At 34.2% G+C, this 23,603-nt stretch overlaps 3 protein-coding genes across 3 annotated transcripts; 1 reads left to right on the top strand and 2 right to left on the bottom strand.

Moving 5' to 3' along the window:
- The first annotated feature begins 4,373 nt into the window (after positions 1–4,373).
- LOC132284468 (probable serine/threonine-protein kinase PBL1) lies at positions 4,374–8,564 on the top strand. Its single transcript, XM_059786577.1, has 5 exons — positions 4,374–4,579; positions 5,154–5,818; positions 6,224–6,481; positions 6,765–6,881; positions 7,610–8,564. Exons 2-5 carry the CDS (start codon positions 5,195–5,197, stop codon positions 8,240–8,242), a joined length of 1,632 nt encoding a protein of 543 aa, XP_059642560.1. The 5' UTR covers positions 4,374–4,579; positions 5,154–5,194; the 3' UTR covers positions 8,243–8,564.
- A 473-nt stretch (positions 8,565–9,037) lies between these two features.
- LOC132281947 (pentatricopeptide repeat-containing protein At1g09900-like) lies at positions 9,038–10,672 on the bottom strand. The gene has a single exon (XM_059783593.1). It carries the CDS (start codon positions 10,670–10,672, stop codon positions 9,038–9,040), a length of 1,635 nt encoding a protein of 544 aa, XP_059639576.1.
- A 1,243-nt stretch (positions 10,673–11,915) lies between these two features.
- On the bottom strand, positions 11,916–21,559 carry LOC132282786 (vacuolar-sorting receptor 1-like). Its single transcript, XM_059784573.1, has 12 exons — positions 20,862–21,559; positions 19,305–19,997; positions 18,149–18,237; positions 17,962–18,031; positions 17,794–17,877; positions 16,895–16,971; positions 16,714–16,795; positions 14,558–14,640; positions 14,341–14,407; positions 13,241–13,369; positions 12,832–12,938; positions 11,916–12,136 (listed from the first exon to the last, which is right to left on the bottom strand). The coding sequence occupies exons 1-12, from the start codon at positions 21,157–21,159 to the stop codon at positions 12,056–12,058; spliced, it is 1,860 nt and encodes a 619-aa protein (XP_059640556.1). The 5' UTR covers positions 21,160–21,559; the 3' UTR covers positions 11,916–12,055.
- Between the last annotated feature and the right edge of the window lie 2,044 nt (positions 21,560–23,603).

The following is a 23,603-nucleotide window of genomic DNA, read 5'->3' as shown; positions in this document are numbered from 1 at the left end:
GTGCATTTCAGTCCATAAAATTCAAAAAAAATATGCAAATAAGCCCATCTGACCACTTTTTGGTCAAAATTGACATAAAATAAATTTAAAAATCCTATTTTACCCTTTTATTTTCCTATTCTACCTTTCTTTTCTACGCTCCACCACCACCACTACTATGTTTATTCTGGCCATTCAATTCAACCCCATAGCCAAAGTTCAACATCGATTTGTTAAGTTAACTCCGTGTGTCATCAAACAAAGCCACATCACAAACCCAGTTGTTGGTGGCTGTTGGCGACGGTGAAGGACGGTGAGCTCGGGGACGCCGTTAATGTGTCATTGGTGATGGCAATTGATGAGAAGGGTCTGAATTTAATGATATTTGTCGTTCGATAAGGATGAGAGCTTGCCACCGGAGTGGTTGACAGTGAAAGGTTGAGGTCTCATTTTACGATGATGAGACGGCAGCCACCTCTGCCCCTTCTTCCCCCTTTATCACCTCTTCCTCCAATACATCTTCCGTAGTCGCCTTTGTCCTTTCCTCTCCCTCCATCACCTTTATTGCCACCACAACTTTTAAAGCCGTCGCCGCCTCTAGGGCCTCCGAGGCTTCTTCATTCTCCGAAGCCCCTTCCTCCTCTCCCTCCATCACCTCAGCCGCCTCTGAACCTTCTACCACCACGACCTACAAATCAATCAACCAAATACAAAGGGAAAAAAAAAAAAAAAAAAAAAAAACTAAAATGGTAATTTTAAATTGTTTAATTTTTTTAATATTATTTCCTATTGGTGAGGGTATTAATGTCTTTTTAATGTGAACATGGGGGTAATTGCACCAAGTTGATAGTATATAGAGGTTTTATACCACACAGTGACTATTTTGCACTATATTGATAGTAGATGAGGGTTTTTTTGCACTTAACCCAAGGGCAAAATAGAGTTTTTGAATTTATCTTATGTCAATTTTAACCAAAAAGTGGTCAGAGGAACTTATTTGCACCTTTTTTGAATTTTATGGATTAAAATGTACGTTTTCAAAAAATATGAACTATTTCTATATAAACTCAATTTTTTTTGCACTTAATCCTTTTCTAAATTTTATTTTGCTATGATTTCATATTTGTTTAATTTTGAAACAGAACTGATCCAAACTGTTTTTAGGTTTGGTTCCATGGATTCGATTTTGTTCTAATATTTCGAAAATCATTAGAATGGGATTGATTCAACAATTATTAAGGAACGATTGAGTTAGATTTGTAGCTACGATTGCCACATATAGGTCTGAGTATACTTTGGACCCTTGAACGAGAATGTCAAAAAAGACAAACTTGAAATTGTTAAATTCTTGGTCGTGCCAACGAAACATTCTTTCTTTGTTTTTTCTCCTTCGTAGTTGGTTTGCTCATAAGTTTCAAAACGCCTAAAGTTCCAAGATTGCAAACGAATTGGGCGGAGTCTTGATTAAGAGTATGTAGACATGATTTGACTACAGCTTACTTTGAATTTTTTTTAATTTTATTATTATTATTATTATTATTATCATTGGGTTTTAGTAGCTCACTTTGAATATGTTGATGGGTCCAATAACTAAAATGTTTTGCTATTTTTTAATCATATTTTATTAATTTTTATTAATAAATGAACATGTAACAATTTTTTTACAATACCCTTTATAAAATATGTATTCTCAAGTATTAGGGTAATTACGGTTAATATCACTCTGGGATTTCATTATCACTAGTGTACTGTCAATTACCAATATAATGATGAGAATATAAATTTATGTTACTAAAAACCGTTATTTAGTTATATTTTATCACCTTTCAAAATAGAATTTGAAAAGTTTAATCATAGAGATTTGGAGTGTGTGAGTTTCTTATTAAAAAATAATAATAATAATAATAATAATGTTTTTGTTCTTATGTATGCGCACTTAGATGTGTTGCACCTTGTATTTTTATTTTACTTTCACTCACTTAACAATTAATTGTATGATTAAGGTCCAAACTCATGTTATTGATTTAGTTGAGTAAAATTATGGTTCAGACTCATTTTACAATTAATTTTCTTAATTAAAGTTCAAATTTATTTTATCAATTTAGTTAACTAAACAGTTAGAACTGCCAAACCTTTAGTGAAAGAATAGGAATTAAATCTCCGAAATGAAAAAAAAAAAAAAAAATATGAGTGTAGATCTTTAACAAGTCATGTTCAAACTTTTGACATAAATTCAAATAAATTATTCTATGAGAGAATAACTTGAACTTTAAATCTTAACTTGAATTCAATCTCGCCTTTGAATAAATTTGAATAACTTTTTATTGATCAAATTGATATTGAAATGAATTTTTTTAATTGAATCTCATTTCAGGTTCGAGTCAAATGCTGAATGAAAATTTTCAAATTGGATCTAAATTCTAAAATGTCAGGGTCAAATAGTGGATTAAAATTAGAGTTGCATTCTCAAAATAAATAACTATTGCATTTTACTGGTACAATAAAAAAAATAATAAATAACGCTATTTTGGTAAAGTCTATGTGAGTGGGCCGAGAGTGGAGCCTGTGAAAAACCGTTAGACGACAAATGATGGTTGTGGGTCCCACAAATAATAGTCACGTGAAGTCCGTTGTTCTAACCGCCCACGCAAAAATGTTGACCGGAATATAAGAGTCAAAGATCCTTTTCAATGGGTCTCTTTGAAGTTTGACGTCGCTGGAATTATGTTGTTGTTCTTGTTAAACATTAAAGACTAGGTTAATTATTCCAACTTTGACTATGTTGGAAAAGTCAAGGTCCTCTTGTAACGAACTAGATTTACCATATTTAACCCAAAAAAAAAAAAAAAAAACTAGATTTACCATAAATTCATTGAAACTTTAAGAAAAAAGTATTTAAATTAACATATTTTATTTCAAAATAAATAAGAAAGTGTATAAATTTATAAAATAATATATTTTAATATTTATCACACAATACAATTTTTATTTAAAAAAATGTATTCCATATATAATGAAGAAAAATAAAATTTAAAGCTTGAATCTCACAAATTCAATAATTTTTTTCTTGTATATATATATATTTTTGGTTGTCACAAACAAGAATTTAAGGAAACAAAAGACAAAGATTTGAGGATTGATAGCTGCTCCTATGGGTCTTAGCAGCCTCCGCCCCAGAATATTTGTACAGATTAGTAGAATTCCTTTGTATTTGTTGCGTTTTGTTGCCGAATAGCTCCATTATGATTTATGAACTCCAAGTTAACAATGTTAAAATAAACAAAGCTTTTTACAAGTACAAAGGATACTAATTTACTAGTAAAATAATCAAATCATTATAAATTAAGTCACATAAAGCGGGAGTGGAAGCGGGAACGAATTTGAGAATGGGAGCGTGAGCGTGAGAACGACAGAATTATAAACAGGGAGAATTTGAATAAGAGAGTCAGCGGAGCATGAGATCGAGAGCGTATTCGGAATGTGAAAGCGACGCATATTAAAAAGAATTGTGTAACTTAGATTACTCTCATAAAGAATAATTTTAGTTGAGTTGCTTGCGATATATAAGTAACTTAAACATTACTTCTAGAAAAAATAAAATAACAAATATGAATAAGAAGACCATATACATAATTACGTGTACATTAAAATCCTTACATCATACAGTCATAAGTTGAACATATATAATACAGTAATGTGTTTACAACAATAAAGTTAAATGTAGGTATTACTTTTAGTTACTACCTCCTCTTATTACTTTTAGTTACTACCTCTACCACAAATTTTTTTTTTTTTTTTTTTTCCTTAATTATTAAGGAATTAGATTGTTCTCCATTTTGAAAAGAGGCCATGTACTTTTAAGTGCATCAAGACTTTTGATGCACATGTAATACCTTATTTATATATATATATATATATATATATAACACATTATATTAAAACATAACATACACAACATCAATATATCGAGAATATAATATATAACACCATATTATACATATCATGTATTATTGATGTAGAATTTTTTTGCATCTTTGAATAAAAAATTTTAAATGTAAGAATATCATACGTGTTGAATTTTGAGGTAAGGAATGAAGTGTCTCATTCAATTTATATTATATATTTTTTATAACAAATAATAATTTGTAATTTTGTATTTTTAATTGAAAATTTCTCAAATGAAAGAGTGTCATATGTGTAGAATTTTCTTATAACGAATATTACGTATCATCTAAATTATCATTTAAAAAAAATCTAATTTACGTTGTTAATTAATTAGTGATTTTGTATTTTTGATAGGAAATACGGTGGGTGTTTCGGTTGGGTTTGACCAATTTTTAATGGGGTCCGTTACTCTGAGCTCCTCTCTCTCTAGAATATTTCACCTACTTTTCCTCTTTAAAAGCTTCTCGGTACCTTTTCCTTCGCTTTCATTTAACTTCTTTGAAGGGTTCTTTGTTCATTATATCAAAATTCAACTACTACAACAGATTTCAAATTCAGAGCTTGGTGTTGGGTAATTGTTACATGCCATCAAAGTTCAAAGCTTGTCCGCAAAGAGCTCGATAACAGCTGAAGTTGCAGAGACCATTGTTGTCAGGTTTGATTGAGATAATGCTTTACCTCTTTATTGTTTGAATTCATAAATTTTGTGGGAACTTGGAATTGGGTTTTCCCTGAGATGTTCTACTTTTTCTGAAACTGTACTATTGTTTATTAAATTTTGTTGTTTGTTTTGTTTTTATCAAGTGAATTTGAGTATATAACAATCGTTATCTTCTGGATTTTTGGTGTACTTTAGGGTTTTTTTTTTTTTGGTTTTGAATTTGGGCTGATCTCTTGTCCGGATCATTGTATGATGATTCATGGTTCACTTGTCCTCCTCCTTTAGTCCTGCATTTTGGATATGTTGTTGGCCAAAAAATTAAGCTGCTATTTGAATTCTGTTTCTCTTTTGGAAGCTCTTGTTGAATTTTGAAATTTCTTTAAAAGAGAATTGCTTCAGAAATGTTATTGTGGGGTCTGAATTCGACTCTCTGAACACTCAAATGGCCCTGTGAGTTCGAATTCAGACCCTCTGAAGACTCGTATGCATTCCACTGTTCCTATGACCTAGCTTAGTTTTATGGTTTCATATGTATTGATATGCCCTTTTGCAATTTATCATTTGGCAGGAAAAGACAAAGCCTGTTTGCAGCTTAATTTTCAACATAAAATGGGTTGTTTCACAGTTCTCAAGAGTAAGAAGAAAAAATCCGAGCAGGCTAATTATATCAAACCTGTCAACCATCATGAACATACATCTGCTACACTGCCTGAACCGAAACATACCCGAACTTTGCATTCTGCACCCCCAAGTTTTATAATCAGGGAGAGATCTGTTCAGCCAATTAATAGTGTAAAGAACAGAATGCGGTTGTTGTCTGCCCCATCGAGCTTCAATTCCCCAGGACAGGATGATCTCTTATCAGTTGAATGTGAGGAACAGGAAGAGTCTAAAGGTCGCGTTGGATCAATGAAGGAACACCGAACCCCGAGTCCACAACCCCTTCCCCTTCCTTCACCACAGAGTGCTGCTGTTCTGAAGCCTATGGGAAGCTTTAATTTGGGGAATGCTAATGGCCCTCTTAAGGCTTACGGACCACAGCCGCTGCCATCTTTGGGAGCACACAGGAACTTCTCATGTGAAGAAATCACTACTGCCTGCCACAATTTCTCTCCTAAACAATGTGTGTCAGAAGGTCATTATTCCGCAATGTATAGAGCTTCCTTTGGGGACGATGCTTCTGGCTCAAAAAGGCTTGAGGCTACTGTTACTCGCCTTCAACCCTCTACCCAGGTAATATTCGATTGTTTAATTTCATTTAAATTACATGACCAAGGCTGTGTTCATTATGTTGTCCTCTGCCTGACAAGGATAGTTGACACGTTCACTCATCTAGTCTAGTTTTGATAATTGATACTATTATTTTGTTGGAGAAATGAAGTAATCTTTCTATGCATTCTCTTTGTAATGTATAATTTAATGTTGTTCTAATGCAATACAGTAAATTGAAACGTAGACCCTGCAGGACCTGCATCATAGAGTGTGCCAATTTTGATATAAAATCAACACAGCAACTTGGTTTTTTTTATTTATTTATTATTATTAGGTTGGGATTTTTGAATATTCTAAGAACTATCAGAGAAAATTCCATAACTTCTGCTGTATAATAATCTTACCATTTTTTTTTATTTCTTCCAGGGTTTGAGGGAATTCATAAATGAGGTGAATACTCTTGCATCATTGCAAAATCCCTACCTCTGTAAATTGCTTGGTTTTCATGCTTGTGAGGGATCAAAGCAAAGGATGTTGGCTTACGAAAGGCTTTTCCATGGAAGCTTAGACCAGCTTTTGTGTGGGAGTTCAGATGGCCCCTTCATTGATTGGAATGCCAGAATGAAAGTTGCTTTATGTGCAGCGCAAGGTCTCACTTTCTTGCATGAGGAAGGGCCATTCCAGGTAAAAGGACTTTATCTACTGTAATATAGTTCACATTAATGAAATTGAATTCCACAATGCAGTATGGTCCATAGTATATGTCAATCATAATTTGTTTAGCATCATAATTTGTGTTTAACATAAATTCCAACTGTCAATTTTGTGATGGGAACTTGCCCCGAAAGGGCTGAGAAATTTGAGTGGATGATCACTTGATGTTAATTTTCAACTGATGTGTTCACTAGTGAGTACATCCGTTTATATACAACAGCTGTGTTCACAAATGATTTCCTTGTATTTACAGGTGATGTTCAGTGATTTTTCAACTGCCAATATACAGATCGACAGAGATTTTAGCGCAAAGCTTTCAGGATATGGTTGCATTAACCACATTCCAGAAACAGAGATATCAAATAGTTTGGTAAGCATGGTTAAAACGATCATGTTAATATTCATTTTCATATTTCTGACTGAAATATGCTCTCTTTTCTGTTTTGGGGTATGGAAGAGCCATCGCGATTATGACTCTTTAAACTTACCTTTTGATTTGTTAATTGAGAGAACAAGAGGAGAAACTATGGATGAAAAAGGAAGAGAAAATCTAAATCAACCATAGTCAACTGATTTATGAGGTGATGGTTTTTCTTGTGTAGAGAGAAATCTCTCTCCTAAATTCCTTTTCATCTTACATTCTTTTCTTTTCTCCTCCTCATGAAGTCAGATTCTTAAAAATTTCTCCTGTTCCATGGCTCCCCTAACCAGTGTGTTAAAATGCTTCACATATGACATTTTATCGCTTAAATCTGTGATTAAATCCAAAACTTGATAAAACACTAGTCATTAACTCTCCGACTCTATTAGGTTAATTGTATTGAGATTACAAGACTATCATCTTACAATACCATCCATTTTAAGTTCAACTGTGATTATAAATTCAACCGTGATTGTTTTTTACCCTTTGCCCACAATCATTTATTCTAATATGCCTCCTATTTTTTGTTTTTAATGATCTTTTCAAGTCCTCAACACATGGTAGCACTTCGTTTGACCTAGATAATTGCCTTAGAGCGGAATGATGAAAAGCAAAAATGAGCGGACCCAAATTGTTGAGAAAAAGCTTTGCTGATTTTAGTTTATTCTTTTGTTCAGGCATTGGAAAATCAGTCATTGGAGACACTGGGGAGAGGGTTGCTCACTCCCAAGAGCAATGTTTGGAGTTTTGGGATTGTGCTTCTTGAACTGCTCACTGGCAGGAAGAATCTCGACAGCCACCATCCAAAGGAAGAAAGGAACCTAGTTAAATGGAGCCGACCTTTCCTAGCTGATGATTGTAGACTGTGGCTAATCATGGATCCTCAGCTAAAAGGCCGAATCCCACCCAAAGCAGCCCGGACAGTGGCTGACATTGCTCAAAGATGTCTTCAGCAGGATCCATCAGAAAGGCCCACAATGAGAAATGTTGTTAAGCATCTCAAAACCATACAGGACATGAAGTATTCCTGCTTGTTTCCACTGCAAGAGCCAGGAGCAGTTGCCCGGAAATATATGTCAAGATCACCGAGCCTAAATGGTGTTGTTGGTACCCTGGAGTCCAGGTCAAGTTTCTCTCCACCTACTCCAGCAACCAGACGATTGATTTATCCATCTAGGCCACTTGCAAGACCCTTGTCTCTTCCCCCTCAAACTTGTTCCTCCGCCCTTTCTTTGGTGGAAATGGATCGACAGAAAATTCGAAAATCATCATTATCAACTGTTCAAAGGGCTACTATTGAAGGATTTTAATTGTTAATAGAGAGAAATTTTTTCATTTATTATTATTTTTTAAAATTATGTTTTTTTTTGTTTTTTGTTTTTGTTCTAAATGATGTAAAGTTTAGCTGATGCAATTTTCCCACCTTCCATTCGCGAGGAATTTAATTCGTGGGATGATGTTTTTGTAGATAAATTGTTTCCTTGTGTTAGTTCCCGCAATGATCCAGTCGTATATTACTGCTGAGGAGACACTCTCTCTGTGATGAGTAATTATAGCAATTTGAGGAACAATAAAGAGAGTAATGTTGGATGTATAAAATGTGTGCATTGCTTATCCTTTTTCTTTCTTTCATTTTCTTATTTTCTTTTGTTTTTTTATCTTCCCTCCCTTTTCCTTCTTGGTCCAAAGAGGAATGACTTCCTATTCTTTTATCTTCCCTACCTTACATTTTTAAGTCTACCATTGTTCATTGAAAAAGGAACAAGTATTGGTGTATACCAGAATTGGGCAAAAACATGAGCCTATGTCAACTCAAATGCAAGAATTGTCTGTCAGGATTTGGATTTTAAAGGCTTGAAAACCTCTTCTTTTTTTCTTTTTCTTTTTTTTTTTTTGGCTTAAAATAGTTTTTCTTTTTATTTTTTTGGCTTCAACTAGTTGATCAAGTGAAATTTTCTATTAAGCCATTTCTTGCATGGTTATACCAGCAAAGCGACTGGAAATTTCATTTCTCATAAAACTTTGTATCCCCCAGCTCACAACATTTATACAAACAATAATCATGCAAGTTTTCGGATAGCAAAATTGGAATCTAAATAAACATATCAACTTTGAGCTTTTATTTCAACTGAACATTTTCTAGGCTTGTTCTGTGGAATCACACCTTGTTTCAGTGCTGCTCCATATAAATTACAAGCACCCCACAACCTTCCATGTCCATTGAAATGATCAATCAAAATGTCGAAAGAAACTCTATTGGGGATTCTTCCCCCTTCGTACATGAGAACTAAAACTGACAAAGCCTCGTTGACTTTTCCCTCCACGCATAGTGCTCGAATAACATTGTTGAAGGTGATCATTCTTGGCGCATACCCAACTCTTACCATCTCATGTAGATTGAATAGAGCCTTGTCTACCTCCTTCCTGATGCAAAAGGCTTCAATCACTAGGCCATAGGTACTAGCATAAACAACAGAAGCATCATTCCTCATTCTTTCAAGCACTTGATAAACATTCCTTGACAGATCCTCCTCTGTCCGAAATCTCCTGCATAACCCTCTCAATAGAGTGTTCATCATCCTCTCATCCACTTCAAAACCAGCTTCCACCATCTCCTCATAAACCCTCAACGCTGCCCGAGTTTCGCCCCACTTCATCAACCCATGCAACAAAGTGCTATAGCTGATATAGTCAGGCAAACAATCTCTATCCTTCATTTGCTTCAACAAAGCAGTACCCTCCAGTGGCCTCCCCTCCTTGAAGTACCCATTAAACAGAGTATTGAAAGTGACCACATTTGGTGTCAGTCCCATCTCTAGAGCTTCATCAAGCAATTCCAACGCCTCGTTTGATCGGCCCACCTTGCAGAAACCATCCATTACCGTGGTGTACGTGTAAATGTCCGGTTTCATGGTAGATTTCTTGATATTCATCAACACTTCATAAGCTTCCTCTACCCTCCCCACATAACACAACCCCTTTAGCAAACAATTGTATGTCTCAACCGTTGGTTCGCAGCAAATTTCACCCATGACTCCAAGAACATCAAAAGCATCCTGCACTCTCCCTCTTCTGCAGAATGTATTGATCAGAATAGTGAATGTTGCAACATTTGGTTGGAACCCATTATCAAACATGTGGTCTACAACCCTTTTGGCCTCAATGGGGTCATTTTTCTTGCAGTAACACCAGACCATAGTGGAATGTGTCAAACAATTTGGCACCAACTTATAGGATGATAAATTGGAGTACACATTCAAGGCAAGGTCAGGCTCATCTGCTTTGACTAAAGCCATGAGCAGATCATTGAAGTCAGATATGGTTTGAAAACCACCATCTCTGTGAATAATTTCCATAATTCTGATTCTTTGAGAGGGTGACGCTTTAATTCTTGAAACCAAATATTGGATTCGTAATCTACTGTTTTCCTTGCCAAAATTAAGGTTGTCTGGTTCTTTGATGGGCAAAGTATTGTTTTGGTGAACCAAGTTGGTCCCATTTTTATTGATCCAATTAGAAACTTTTTGGGTGCATGACCTAGCAGTCTTGTTCACAGGATTGTGAGGCCTTGATGGTGTGTTTTGTGAAGAGTTTCTAGTAGAGATTGGAAGTGTCACATGTGGAACCAACATTCGTTGATGGGTTTCACAGAAGCAAAGGCTTTTTGGTAATGGACATGGAAGTGAAGAGGTGGGAAGAGAGGAAGGTGAAGGACATGGAGATGGAGATGAAAAAGACATGAGAGGGTAGTGGAACAATGGACCACAAAGTTTTGCAGATGCATGCATGTGTGTGTGTGTGTGTGTGTGTGTGTGTGTGTATTTGAATAACTATAAGAAGAAAAAAGACGAATGATAATCACTCATTTTACTCAAAAACATATTGTAGAGAATATTGATCGGAAATTGAATGCACCAACTCTGTAACACAAAAACATATATTGTAGAGATAATTGATCCCTCTCCCTGAAAATCCCTACGTTCATGCAACATCTGACAAGCTAATTTAGAAGCATTTTTAACTGTAAAATTTTTCAGATGCTGTCAAGCCCCATACCTTTGGATCAGAATTGCTGCACTCTTGAATGGGAATTTTTGTAGAAAAAGGTTTGCATCTAGCGTTGAAAATGGAATGCACCCAACTCTGTTTTCCTCGAGTGGGTGTGGCGTTGTATTAAATTTGCCACTTTAGAAATTTGAGAGTTAATTGCCTCGAGACACGAGGTTGAATATTTTGTCAATGACTAAAATACTTAAAATATTCTCAAGATAAAATATAAATAAAAAAAATATTGATTTTTGTTTTAATGATATATTAGGAATATTTTGAGAGGGTTTTGTTTAAAAAATAAAAATAAAAATAAAAAAATTGTCAAAATAGACAATTTGCACATATTTTTAAACATTGGAATTTTATGCGCATATACTAAAAAAAAAAAAATGAGTGTTATTTTTCACATTTTTATACTGAATGGATTTTGTGCACACTGTTTCACATTTTTGGCAAGGGATTTTGTGGACACTCTAATGGTATGAATGTTGATACATTTGAAAGCACGAATAGATACAAAAACATAAAAGTAATAATTGATCAAGATACAAAAGTTTGAGATATTGAAGAAGATTAAAAAAAATGTTTGACCAGATCTCTAAACATGAATATATCTATTTTTCTTTTCTTCAATTTCTGAAAAGTTTTATCAAAAAAAAATGCATACTCTTCACTCATTCCTGTATTGCTATGGACTCAAATAAAATAAAGATATAATCTTACTCTGTTGTACCTTTTTTTAATACAACTAAAAGATTTGGCAGTTTGGTATAGGGAAGAAGTCGGGTTCACAATCAAACCTACAGATAGATCATTATCAATCGCTTGGAATGTACTTTGTTCACTCATTAGCAATTTGATTCGAAAGCAATAATAGGTAAAAAAAAAAAAAAAAAGTTATAGTTGATGTATGTTAAATTTTGAGATATTGGAGAAAGACCAACAAAAAAAAGAGAATTATTAAAGAAAATTTCCTGGGATTATTCTATACATAAATATGAGCCAAAGACTCCCATGAAACAAACACAGTTAAAATGCCAATGCAACAATGCTCAACTCATCATGTCTGGATTTTACGCGTGATTAGGATCTCCTTGATTATCCAATGGCATGTACTGCGCCATGATAGCCCGAATCTCTGAATCCATGTACCTCTGTAAAATTTGAAGCATGAGGATCAGTTTCGAAATTGAGTTCGTTAGGATGATAGAAGGATGTCAGCTATTTTAAAACTTATTTCGTCTTCTTAGTTCATTTTATATCTCACTATTTTTTCATTTTTGTGGTGGAAAGTTGGAATGAAGATAATGATCCTTTCTAGTGAAAAGTTAGCATACAAGACTATAGCAGTAGTGTTGAAGTATCTTTCTACTCCTACGCAAGAAGGTTGTTCTTTTCCATCCCACTTCAAAACAATAAGAACTCTCCCAATCCCCTTTCCGTTTCCCCTTTACTCGCAACATATTCCTTAAACCAAATGAGGTCTAAGCGGTGCTTCAATTAAATTCAAAACCCGTGTTAAATTGAGTTCATTCGGACTGCGTTTGTTATATTATTAGCATCCTCTTCTGCATCAATTAAAGAACCTTTTCATCTGTCCCTTTGATCATTGTGACAACTATAGGATGTCTCGCCTTTTTTTGTTTGTGATTTTTAGTCCCTCATTCCCTGTAACACTCTTGGCTCACATAACTTCCTTTTACATTTAACTGAAACATGACGGGATTAAAGATGATCCACAAACATATCAATTTTGACACACCTTAATTAGATAAATCAATTCCATTCCGAAGTTCTGCTATGAAAGGAACATCAAGGTGTATGATACAATAAAGCAATAAAGACATACCCGTATTCTGTACTTGTATACTGCATAACCCCCAACACTGACAGCAGCCAAACCGAGAATAATAATCCAAACAAAGCTCCAGCTTACCTTTGTACTGCCATCTTTACCTGCACCTCACCAATAGGAAATTGTAAGACGCAGAAACAAATGAAGATGACCAGTGAGGTGCAATATGAAATTCTCATAGCTACTGGTTATAGAGAAGCTCTGGAACCAAAAAAATATCACTCCAAATGTGTCAATGTGGTCCGAAATATAACTGAGACTACAACCAAGCCTTTTTTAATACAACTAAAACTTGGCAGTTGATAAATGGAAAAGTCCCAAGGAGTCCACATTTGATGGATGGGATAATTTTTCATTTCTGACCGAAGTTTTAACAAAGAAGGAAAGAAACGCTCAAACTCACCTATACATGTGTCATGTTCTCGCATGTACAATAGATTGCCACTGCAGCTGCACTCGTAACTGCCCCAGGTATTCTTGCATTTGCAGTCTGGGCATTTGCAAGCTAACTTTTCTTTGCATTCATCAATATCTACAACACAATGTAACAAGGAAAAAAGGTATGGGATACACAACAAATAAGCAATTAGTACAAGCAACATAATGTTTATCATCTACAAAGAAGCCAAAATATTAGAAAGATTCCACAGCTAATTGCTAAATTAATTATAAACACAAGTTTCATCAACAGACAAAAGCCCCATCGACCACCATATGACCATGTAAAGGTAAAGAAAAAATATGCACAAATATTTAAACAAGTTAAAAGAGAAATTCTATAGGATGGTTATTAAACCATCTATGCTATATGGAGAAAAATGTTTGCCAATGAAAAAGAAAAAAGAACAACATGCTTTTTTCTTTTTTTCTTTTTTTTCCCTGTAATTAAGAGAAACACGTTCTTGTTGTCGAGATGAGAATATTGAGATGATTTTAGTAATCAACATGTTAGGGAAATAAAAGGAGTGGCACCTATTAGTGATCAAATAAGAGAAAATAGACTAAAATGATCTAGATATAAAACATGTAAGAAAAAAGATGCACCAATAAGAAAATTAACATTAGTTAGAACTTAAATAGAGCGTCGGAGACAAAGAGGCGGATCAAAACTAACTTGGGAAGAAGTAATAAAAAAAGACTTAAAAGAATTAATTAGATATAATAGGAGACATGGCATATAATAGAAAATAATGGAAAAAGAAATTTAATTTGGAGAACCTTGTTTACATGGGAGCAAGATGATGATGATGATTTAAACAAGAAATTTTATTATTATTATCATTGTTTTTTCCTAAGTGTTTTTTCTATTTATTCAGAAAGCCCCTAAGCATTGTACCACTTAATATCCCAAAAAGTGCATCCTGCATAAATTCTTTGTGAAGGGCAGACTAACTGTCCAATGACCAGTTAGCAGCTGATGACACGGTAATATTAGGGTCCATAATCCCTGTAAAAACCCTATGATGTTTCATGGCAGAGAAACCAAGAATCTGAATAGAGTACCTTCACAAGTCTTGACTCCGTCACCCTTGAATCCTGGCGGGCACTTGCAACCTTTCGAATGCTCATCCTGGAAAGTGCAGTCAAAAACCACTTATTATTACCATTCTTTGGTGAATGGAAACTTAAACAAGATACACGAAAATATCATCATGAGAATCAATATTCTGAAGGAGAGTGGGAAAGAAGTATCTAGCACACGTAGAAGTCGGACACTTACAATGCAAGCAGAATAGGTCTTGCCATCCTGAGTCTTCCTCCAACAGCCTCCATTATTTATCTCACATCGTAAAGCTCCTGAAGCTGTTAAATAAAACGTACAGAAACATGATATATACAAAACAAAATGCTGCGTGATGTAGAAGTCATCATGTTTCTCAATTCATCAAACACACTTTAAAATACACACACACACACACACACACAAAAAAAAAAAAAAAAAAACAAAAAAACAAAAAACAACATTGGTGCCAAGCATCACATGATCAGAGGTACAGCTGCATGACACTAGTTGGACACACTTACCTGAAAACATGGGAGAATATGTGAAATATTTGATGCTTCAATTTAGTATTTATAAGAAGACAAAATAAACATTCAAGAACTCAACCATGTCTACCGCAACCCCACCACCCCCAAAGAAAAAGAAACCCAATCTTTTGATAAGCAAGAATTCATTAATGTCCTTGTATCATCATCATCATCCTTGCCTTTATTCCATATGGATGGGGTTAGCCACATGAATTATCTTTTTCCATTCTTTCCTATTATGTAACGTGTCTTCTCTTAAATTTAAGTGTTTTAAGTTGTTTTTAATTACTTCATCCCAGGTAAGCTTTGGTTGATACGTGCATCATTGGGTCTACGTTGAATATGACCATACCACCTAAGTCTACTTTCCCTAATTATAGGCCTTATACCCAATGTTCCCCTCACACGTTCATTATCTATCTTATCTCAATTCCTATCATCCTCATTTCTATACATGAATGCATTGTATTTGTGTCTTTTTCAAAAAAGCCCAACACTCCACTCTTTACAATATTATCCGACCTAATAATTGTTCTATAAAATTTTCCTTTTAATATATTTGGTATTCGTTTCTCACAAAGGATACCACCACTAGCTTGCCTCTATTTTGTCCACCCGGCTCCAATCCTACTCGCTACGTCACCATCTATCTCCCCATCTTTTTGCAATATAGATCCTAGGTAACAGAAGAGTTCTTTGGAGTAATATTGTCATCGTTTTCTACTTTATCAAATTTACATGTCATATATGTAGTTTTTGTTTTACTAATTCTTAGGCCCCTTGATTCTAATGCCTTTCTTCATATTTCTAATTTTTTTGCGAAGGCTTCCTTAGAGGTATTTATTAATACTATGTCATCCGCAAAACATACACCATGGGACGTTTTCTTGAATATCTTTTGTTATTTCGTCTAATATTATCGCAAATAGGTATGTAGTCCCACCTTTATAGGGAAGTCACTAGTTTCCCCTCATGCAGTGTAAATTCTAATCAATGTCTCACTATACATATCCTGAATAAGATTTTTAAGTCTTTTAGGTACTTGTTTTCTTTGTAAAGCCCACCAAATTATCTCCCTTGGCACTTTATCATATGCCTTCTCTAGATCTATGAAAAATATATGCAAGTCTTTTTGTTTACTCCTATATTCTCCTATAAGTTGTCTCAACTTCCCTTGCCTAGACACACCTGCACCCACATGCTACAGTGTACATGCTTTAACTTAAAGCAAGTAACATAGGTTAAGAATTAAACAGAAAAAGTCAAATGATGTAGCTAGATCTTAGAAATACATCATAAGAACAATAGTCATAATATCAGAGCCACAAACAAGTAAGATAGATAGTCGGACATTTACAACAATACTGCCACTTTAAGGTTCTACACTTCAACGGGAGTTTCAATAATTACAAATATAATGCAAGGTATTAAACTGAAAAAATCTTTTAGTCCATAAATAAATAGAATCATTTTCCCAATGAACATGTCAATTATGAAATGAGAACTTTTAATGGCCGCTAATGAAATCCATCCATGAAAACATTCGTCATCAGCCAAGAAATTATGTGCTAATAGGACTAATACAAACATGGTATAACACAAACATGTGAGTTATCAGGCACCTACTTTCAGAGTCCTAAAGCCTTCTAGGTTCAACTCTGCCGACAATAGATGCTTTTCAGAGAATATAACTGAAAATTGTATAAAACTATGCCATGACTAAGAACAAATGACTTCTTCCATTTCATTAGATTTGTAGACCTATGGAATCATGAGTATCATATCTTTCTTACAGCAAGTATCAGCATTATATCAAAACTAAAACTTCCAAATGAATAAACAAACCTTCACAATGGGTATAACCATCACCAACAAACTTTACACCTCGCACAGTAGGGCATTCACATACTCTTCCACGGAAAGTATCCTACAGCAAAATTTATGTATCAGCTATAAATGGAAGAGATCAAATCACATTAAATACAGAAGACTCCTACAAGCATTCAACTCGCAAATGGTTGTGTACCCTGCATGCAGTAATATTAGCAGCCTTATCCTGCCAGCATCCACCATTGTTTTCCAAACATTCATTTGTTTCTATCCCTGCAAAAAGAAATATGAAAAAGAAAAAAGATGAGTACCAGCTGTGCACATGTTTTACAGATCATATATATTCATATATACTACCAACCACGAAGAACAAAATGTAAAACTATAATGTATGGCCTGCAATCTCAGCTAACCTGAAATTTCAGTATGTCATTTTCGTATTTTGAATGGTTTAGATTTTGGTTGATAAATGCAGACACCGAATTTGGGCAAAAATAAAACAAGTTCATGATACATATTCATAGAGATTACAGACTTAATTTTCATTTAATACACTTGTATGCATTGAACAGGTTACAACCAACAATTACTCTTGTAAGACTTTTCACAATAATGGAAATTCAGATGAGAAAGCAAATATATAACAGTTTCCTGTCAGAAAACTTATCCTTAATTATGGCATTATTTGGATTTTGGAATCAGCAAATCTAATCATTCCGTAACAAGATGGTTGCATCAACAGTTCTAAACGAGACACAATCAAGTTTGGAAAGAAAAGATTTAAACAACAATCCAATTAAGAATTCTGTTGAAGCTCATCAAAAGCCAAACAAGAAGATTGTAACTGGTATTGAGTCAACAAGGTTACAAGCAAATTTAAAATAATAGAGCCCATGGTGGAATTCATTGTGATCATATCACCAAATGAGTTACTCTTCAGTATTCACCCATTTACTCTACCGTGAAATGATGCTACGAAACGTAACAGCACCCACTGTGGTGCGAAACAAGTAGGTCATTGTGCAAAATTAAGAAGAAAGAAGATCGTACAGAAATTGAACTTCAATAACAAAACACAAAGTTAAAAGTACTGACCTTCAGTTAAGCAAATGGCAGGTTCAGTGGTCTCCTGAAAACCTGAACAGATGGCTTTAAGAACTGCACCCCTGTCCAGCTTGCCTGAAACAAGTCAGAAATGCACTCCGAGATCAAATTCATGAAATTACATAAAAACTGAAAACCTAAATCGTAGTCGCTTCAGACCTCTATACTGTCTATTGTTTATGACAAGAGTAGGCAATATAGTCACATCCCCACGGGAACCTTTACCAATCTGAAACCAGAGTAAAGCTATTAACACAATGCAACTGCAAGGATTTCTAAGAACACAAGGAAACGACAAAAGTAGTATAAGTCAGAGTCGTATAAGTCAGTTTCTTAGGATTCATACCTGTGCTTCCTGTTCTGTTTTAAGAACTGAGTTGTCTATATCTGCATCAGTATCTCCTACGCATTTATCTATCTCCTTGATATTAATTCCTTTAAAGTTTATCACAAAAAGCAATGATGAATATTAGTCATAATATATAATTCTGAGATAGTATGCTCAAGCCCAGGTAAACTAGTAGGTATCGAACATAACGAACTTAACAGCAATAGGGAATTTATTGAAAAGCTAAAGGCACACAACTCCCACACATTTTGACCCATAAACAATAACAAACATGTTGAATCAAGATCATACCTATACAAAAATGGAATTAATAAGAAAATAAACCACTGAGGCGAGGTTTTGGGAAAATAAATTGAATGCATAATTAAGAACAAATTGGAAAATTGGTAAGTGGTTAAATAATTCTTCTTTCTTTCTTTTTTTTTTTTTTTTCTATTTTCATTTATTTATTTATTAATCTACTTAATGATTTTGGAGAGGGAGAGGGGAAGAAACAATAACATTGACATTAAACAACTGAATGGCAGCACTGTTTGGATGGCCCATTTTGAAGACTTGTGGTTACATGGATCGTGCAAGAGATTGCAAGAAACACAGAGAAGACTGATAAAAGTAAGTACATAATATGATATTCAATTTTGTGTGTGTGACCTCGCATGCGCGTGTTTGCACATGGGCATGCATGTGTTTTGTGTATTTTGTTCAGTGAAATATAAGAATGTACTAGCTTAAATGGATATGTCATGAAAGACTAAGGAAGCCAGTGGTAATGACAAGGGATTGAATTTGACAAATTTGTCCCGGAAAGATAAACAACAATCATAGTCGGCAAAAGGAACACATGCAAACAACAACTCTATAAAAATAAAATTGCATCCAGAATTTCTCGAGAATATTTAAGAATTTACAAAATCAAATCAGAAATGACCAGATTCTTCCAGAATCAGTAATTAACTCAGAGCATTTAGTAGTATACCATAAAAATAAATGCAAGTACAAAGTGAAGATTTTGTGCATTCTATGGGACTTTAATCGAATTTGGTGTGTCAGGTAACAAATTCTGAGCTAATAAATATAAATGAAATCCGGTATAAGAACCATGCATAATAAATGACAAACAGAAGCATTCAAAAAATATGAGTTGGCAACATACCAAGTGACTGGATAACTTGATTTGCACACTCCTTATTGTATTTTTTCTCTTTCATTGGGCAACGGATAGCAAAATCAGTCACGTAGTCCCACCAAAGCCATGGTCTCCCGCTTTCATTGGCCACTTTAAAAACGCAAGCTTGGCGTAAATTTTGAATAACAACATCTTTTCCCTCATACCCTCTACTGAAGTCCTGCTCAGGGTCTGGAGCACAGTACCTCCCATGGTTGATGCATTGAGACTTGCACTGCTTGCTCAAGAGAAAAGCTTCCGGACAGTACCAAGTTATATAATGAGGACTGAACTGAGTATACCCTTTCTGCTCAAGTATCTGAGCTGCTCCTTTAAAGTTCTTGACAAACTCGATCTGACTGTCACATTTAGGCCCACACTCATCATTGCTATTCGTCCAGAACTCATACTCGACCCTCTCGTCAGGATGTGGAAGAGACTCCCTCCAATCAAGGTTTATGTTAACCATCTCATTGCTAGATACAGCTTTCTTGATTTTATCCCCGAAAGTTTTGCTAATAAGCGCTGAGGGTATGGTTATGTTCTGTACATAATTAGCCTGTGCATCCTCTTCTTCTGGCATGTCCATGGTGATCAAAGGTTCAATCCTATCATCTGCAACGAGAATAGCTGCTGCTCCAGCATTCTGTGCATTCCAAGCCTTCAAGGTGAAGTAACAATCTGATAAAAGAAAGAAAAGAAATAAGAAAGCACCTTGGAGAAAATCAAACAATTTACATGCATATCAAGAACAATGTTCCATGCAAGTGTTTATTCAGGATCCAAGCAGCTTCCCAAGTCATATATCAGAGTATATACAAAACATATCAGACAATGTCAAATTTAAGGACCAATATTTGCTCTAGCATCTCACCATTAACACCCATATTAGTTACGTTTGTAATAACAGGGAAAAAAAAAAAAAAAAAGAAGAAGAAGAAGAAGAAGAAGAAGAAGACATGATCTGATGCATATAAAGACACAAAAGTAGAGGGATGTACAAGGCTATTAATTTTCAAAAAAATTACAGTTTTGCCGACAGTTCTAATGCAGACTAAGCCCAATGATTGAGACCTGGATCATAACCTTTTAAGAAATCCATTAAACTTCCATGATGAATTAATTACTCTTCAAGGACTGCAAATCGAAAGGCAAAGGCAATGATTAACTAGAACCCAGATGTCACACGCACTGGTGCCAAACATATTGTCAAAACACCAGCTTTGATACATTACACATAAAGTCATCGTTCACCATATATTTTACAACCAAATCAAATAAAAATTTACAGACTGCTTGGTTCAGTTTTCTGTTTTCACATTCAACTGAAAAAAAAAAAAAAATGTCTGTTTTTAGAAAAAAATCACACAGGCCCTTAATTGTTCTCCATTATTTTACCAAATATGAAATACATTAACAAGTAACCAAATTCAGAAAAGCAATAAAATTATACTATTGTGAACTTCTTTTCTTGGGGACAAAACAAAATTAGCAACTTAAAACTGATAAAATCTCATTCAAGGACAAGAAATTCATGAAGTTTACCCCCTCGATCGGCAAGAAGAAAGACTGGTAGGCCACCGGGCTTCGATTTGAAGGTGATATCAACATCATTGAAGTCCTTGCATGCCTTTTGATTGGCTTTTGGATAAACCACTGTACCAACCATGGTTCCTCCATATTCAGGAACCCCAAAGTTTCCAATTGCACATTCATAAACATCTTTCAAGTGATCAGGTGAAGTCACTTTCAAGCTGTTCTTCTCCACCACAAATCTGCCGAAACATGAACCAAATAGCAGAAACCAAAAACAAACCAAAAACCCAAGGTGGTTTTCCTTCATCTTCTTCCCTCACTTTTCTTCAATCAATTGATCGAAAGAAAAGGACCCAGATCAGAATATCAAACTCAATGCCTTTTCCTCGGAATACCCAATGATTTGCAACTCAGATTGACAAATATGCGATCGAAATCTCACAGATTATAATACTTTTTGTCAATTTGTTGAGAACCCAGATGGGAAATATCGGCGATCAAGCACAAAGATTACTTTTTGCTTTGTAATGTTGCCGGGTTTCTGCTGAAATTGGACAGAGGTGAAGAAAAGAGGGTTGGGGTGTTGAGAGGAAAAGAGAACGTAGAAAGAAAAAATAAATAAATAAGAGTTTTGAATTGTAAAGACGTGTTAATTTTTTTTGTTAGAGAGGAAAAAGACGTGTTATTTACGTCCTAACTGATTTGGATCTTCTCTTGTATTTATCAAATGAATCACTTCTTTTAATTGGTTTTGATTTTGGTTTTGGATCGTTATGTAGAACTGTAGAAGCAATAATAAATTCCGTGTTCGGAACCAGATCCATTATACAGAATAGCTTAGCTAAGTTTTCCTCGATGGGTCTTCGGTTCGAAACTCTGGAGATTTAATTTTAAACCATGCAGGCAATTTGTGAGTGTTGTGTCTCGTGGGTATTCAAAATTTACAAATTATTAGAAGTTAAAAAATAATAATAATTAACGTCTGTTGAAGCATTCCACTAACACTATTAATGCACTTGTATCTAATGATATTTCTTCTGTATTTAGATTTTAAATCTCTAAAAAAGTAATAAAAAAAAGTAAAATGAGTGTATTTTTACTACCGAAAAAAGTAAAAAAATATAAATAATAATCAATTTTTTTATTGACTGCGGTAGGTTAACAAAAAGAAAAGTGTAAAAAAAAAACTTACAAGTTTTACCAAGTGAACACAATACTCCTTATAGTTTAAAAGTGAGTAAATCAGTCCTTATATTTTCAAAAGTGAACAAATTGGCCTCTTACATTTCACCTCCGGCCACTTTTCATCGGATATCATTGTGCATTTGCCAAACTATCCCTTATAATTAACTTTTTTAAAATATAAAAATATATAAAAGGCAAAATATCTTAAATGCCCTCTAAAATAAACTGATACATTATATGACTCTAAATTGACCAGTGTGTAACTTCTTATTTTGGACACGTGCATGGATTATGTGAATACGGGCTTTCCTACACTTTTTTTCACAATATGTGTTCCGCTTTTTTCTCATGTGTATTTTATTATTATTATTATTATTATTATTGAAATGCTTACTCATTTTTATTCATGGTTGTATTTAGTAGAGAGCAAAAAGAGTGAACCATCCGTAGGTTCTTGTACGTGGACTATGAATTAATGTATATGCATACATGTGCCTTAATAATTTTTAGGCAAGTTTAGCAGAGCATTTTCATCCAAAAAAAAAATCATCTCCAATTTCTCTCCCTAGATTGGTCCACTGGGGGGTAAAAAAAGCTAACTTAGCATATGAGTCATATTTACCAGGCTTCCCATTTATACATACAACTTTTGTATATAACACACACACACATATATATATTGCATTATTTAATGAATTTAACTTTTACTTTATGAGTCCCAAAAAGAAAAAAATCATTCCCCCCAAAAGTTAGTTTTCCTTCAAAATGAAATGAAAACTCTCTCTCATCAAAATTAAGTATGAAATAAGCAAAACCAGACCAAACGTAAAGCAAATCCAGAACGCATTGCATAAGTAATGTTTTGCGATTAACGAGCTCTCTTTTCAAAGAAACAAAATCATACCTATTCCAGAAGAAGAACAGAAGATTTATTAGAAAGAGAGAAGAACAGAACATCGAAGACGATTTTTTTTTACGAACCAGAGGTGAACAATTCCTTTCCCGATGCAGAATAGAAGAAGTAAAAAAAAATATTTTAATTTAAATTAAAAGGCAAAGTTAAATTGTATAATAATATACTATTATACATATAAAGTATAATGTATAGATTGATATTTGTTTAATAATATATTGTATAAACTATAACGTATAAAGTGGTATTCATATATATGGTAAAACAAAAGTAAATTTATTTCTAAACTTGTTAAGTTGACGCTGACTTGGTGATGACAATGTTATCTTAAGGAGGTGAAGGTAGCAGAAGAGACAAGTGGAATTAGAAATAGGTGAAAGAAATGCACATAAACACACACACACACATATATATATAATGTTTTAATCAACTTACCTTGAACGCTGTATGCAAATGGAAAGGAGAGGGAGAAAATGAGTTTGACCAGAAAAAATGACTGTAAAACCTTTTTAGAAAAAAAAGTTATAATGGTTATATTGGAGGGTACTTTTAGTTTTAATAAAAATATATATATATCAATTATGGAACAATTTGCTCATTTTTTAAAATAATAAGGACTGATTTGCTCACTTTTAAATCACAAGAATATTGTG

Source organism: Cornus florida, unplaced genomic scaffold (genome assembly GCF_030987335.1).
Source record: "Cornus florida cultivar Cherokee Brave unplaced genomic scaffold, ASM3098733v1 CherokeeBrave_3.0.0_Hap2_Chr11, whole genome shotgun sequence".
NCBI classification, from domain to species: Eukaryota; Viridiplantae; Streptophyta; class Magnoliopsida; order Cornales; family Cornaceae; genus Cornus; species Cornus florida.
The sequence above is the reverse complement of the archived record's forward strand: the minus strand, read 5'-3'. Positions and strand labels throughout refer to the sequence as shown.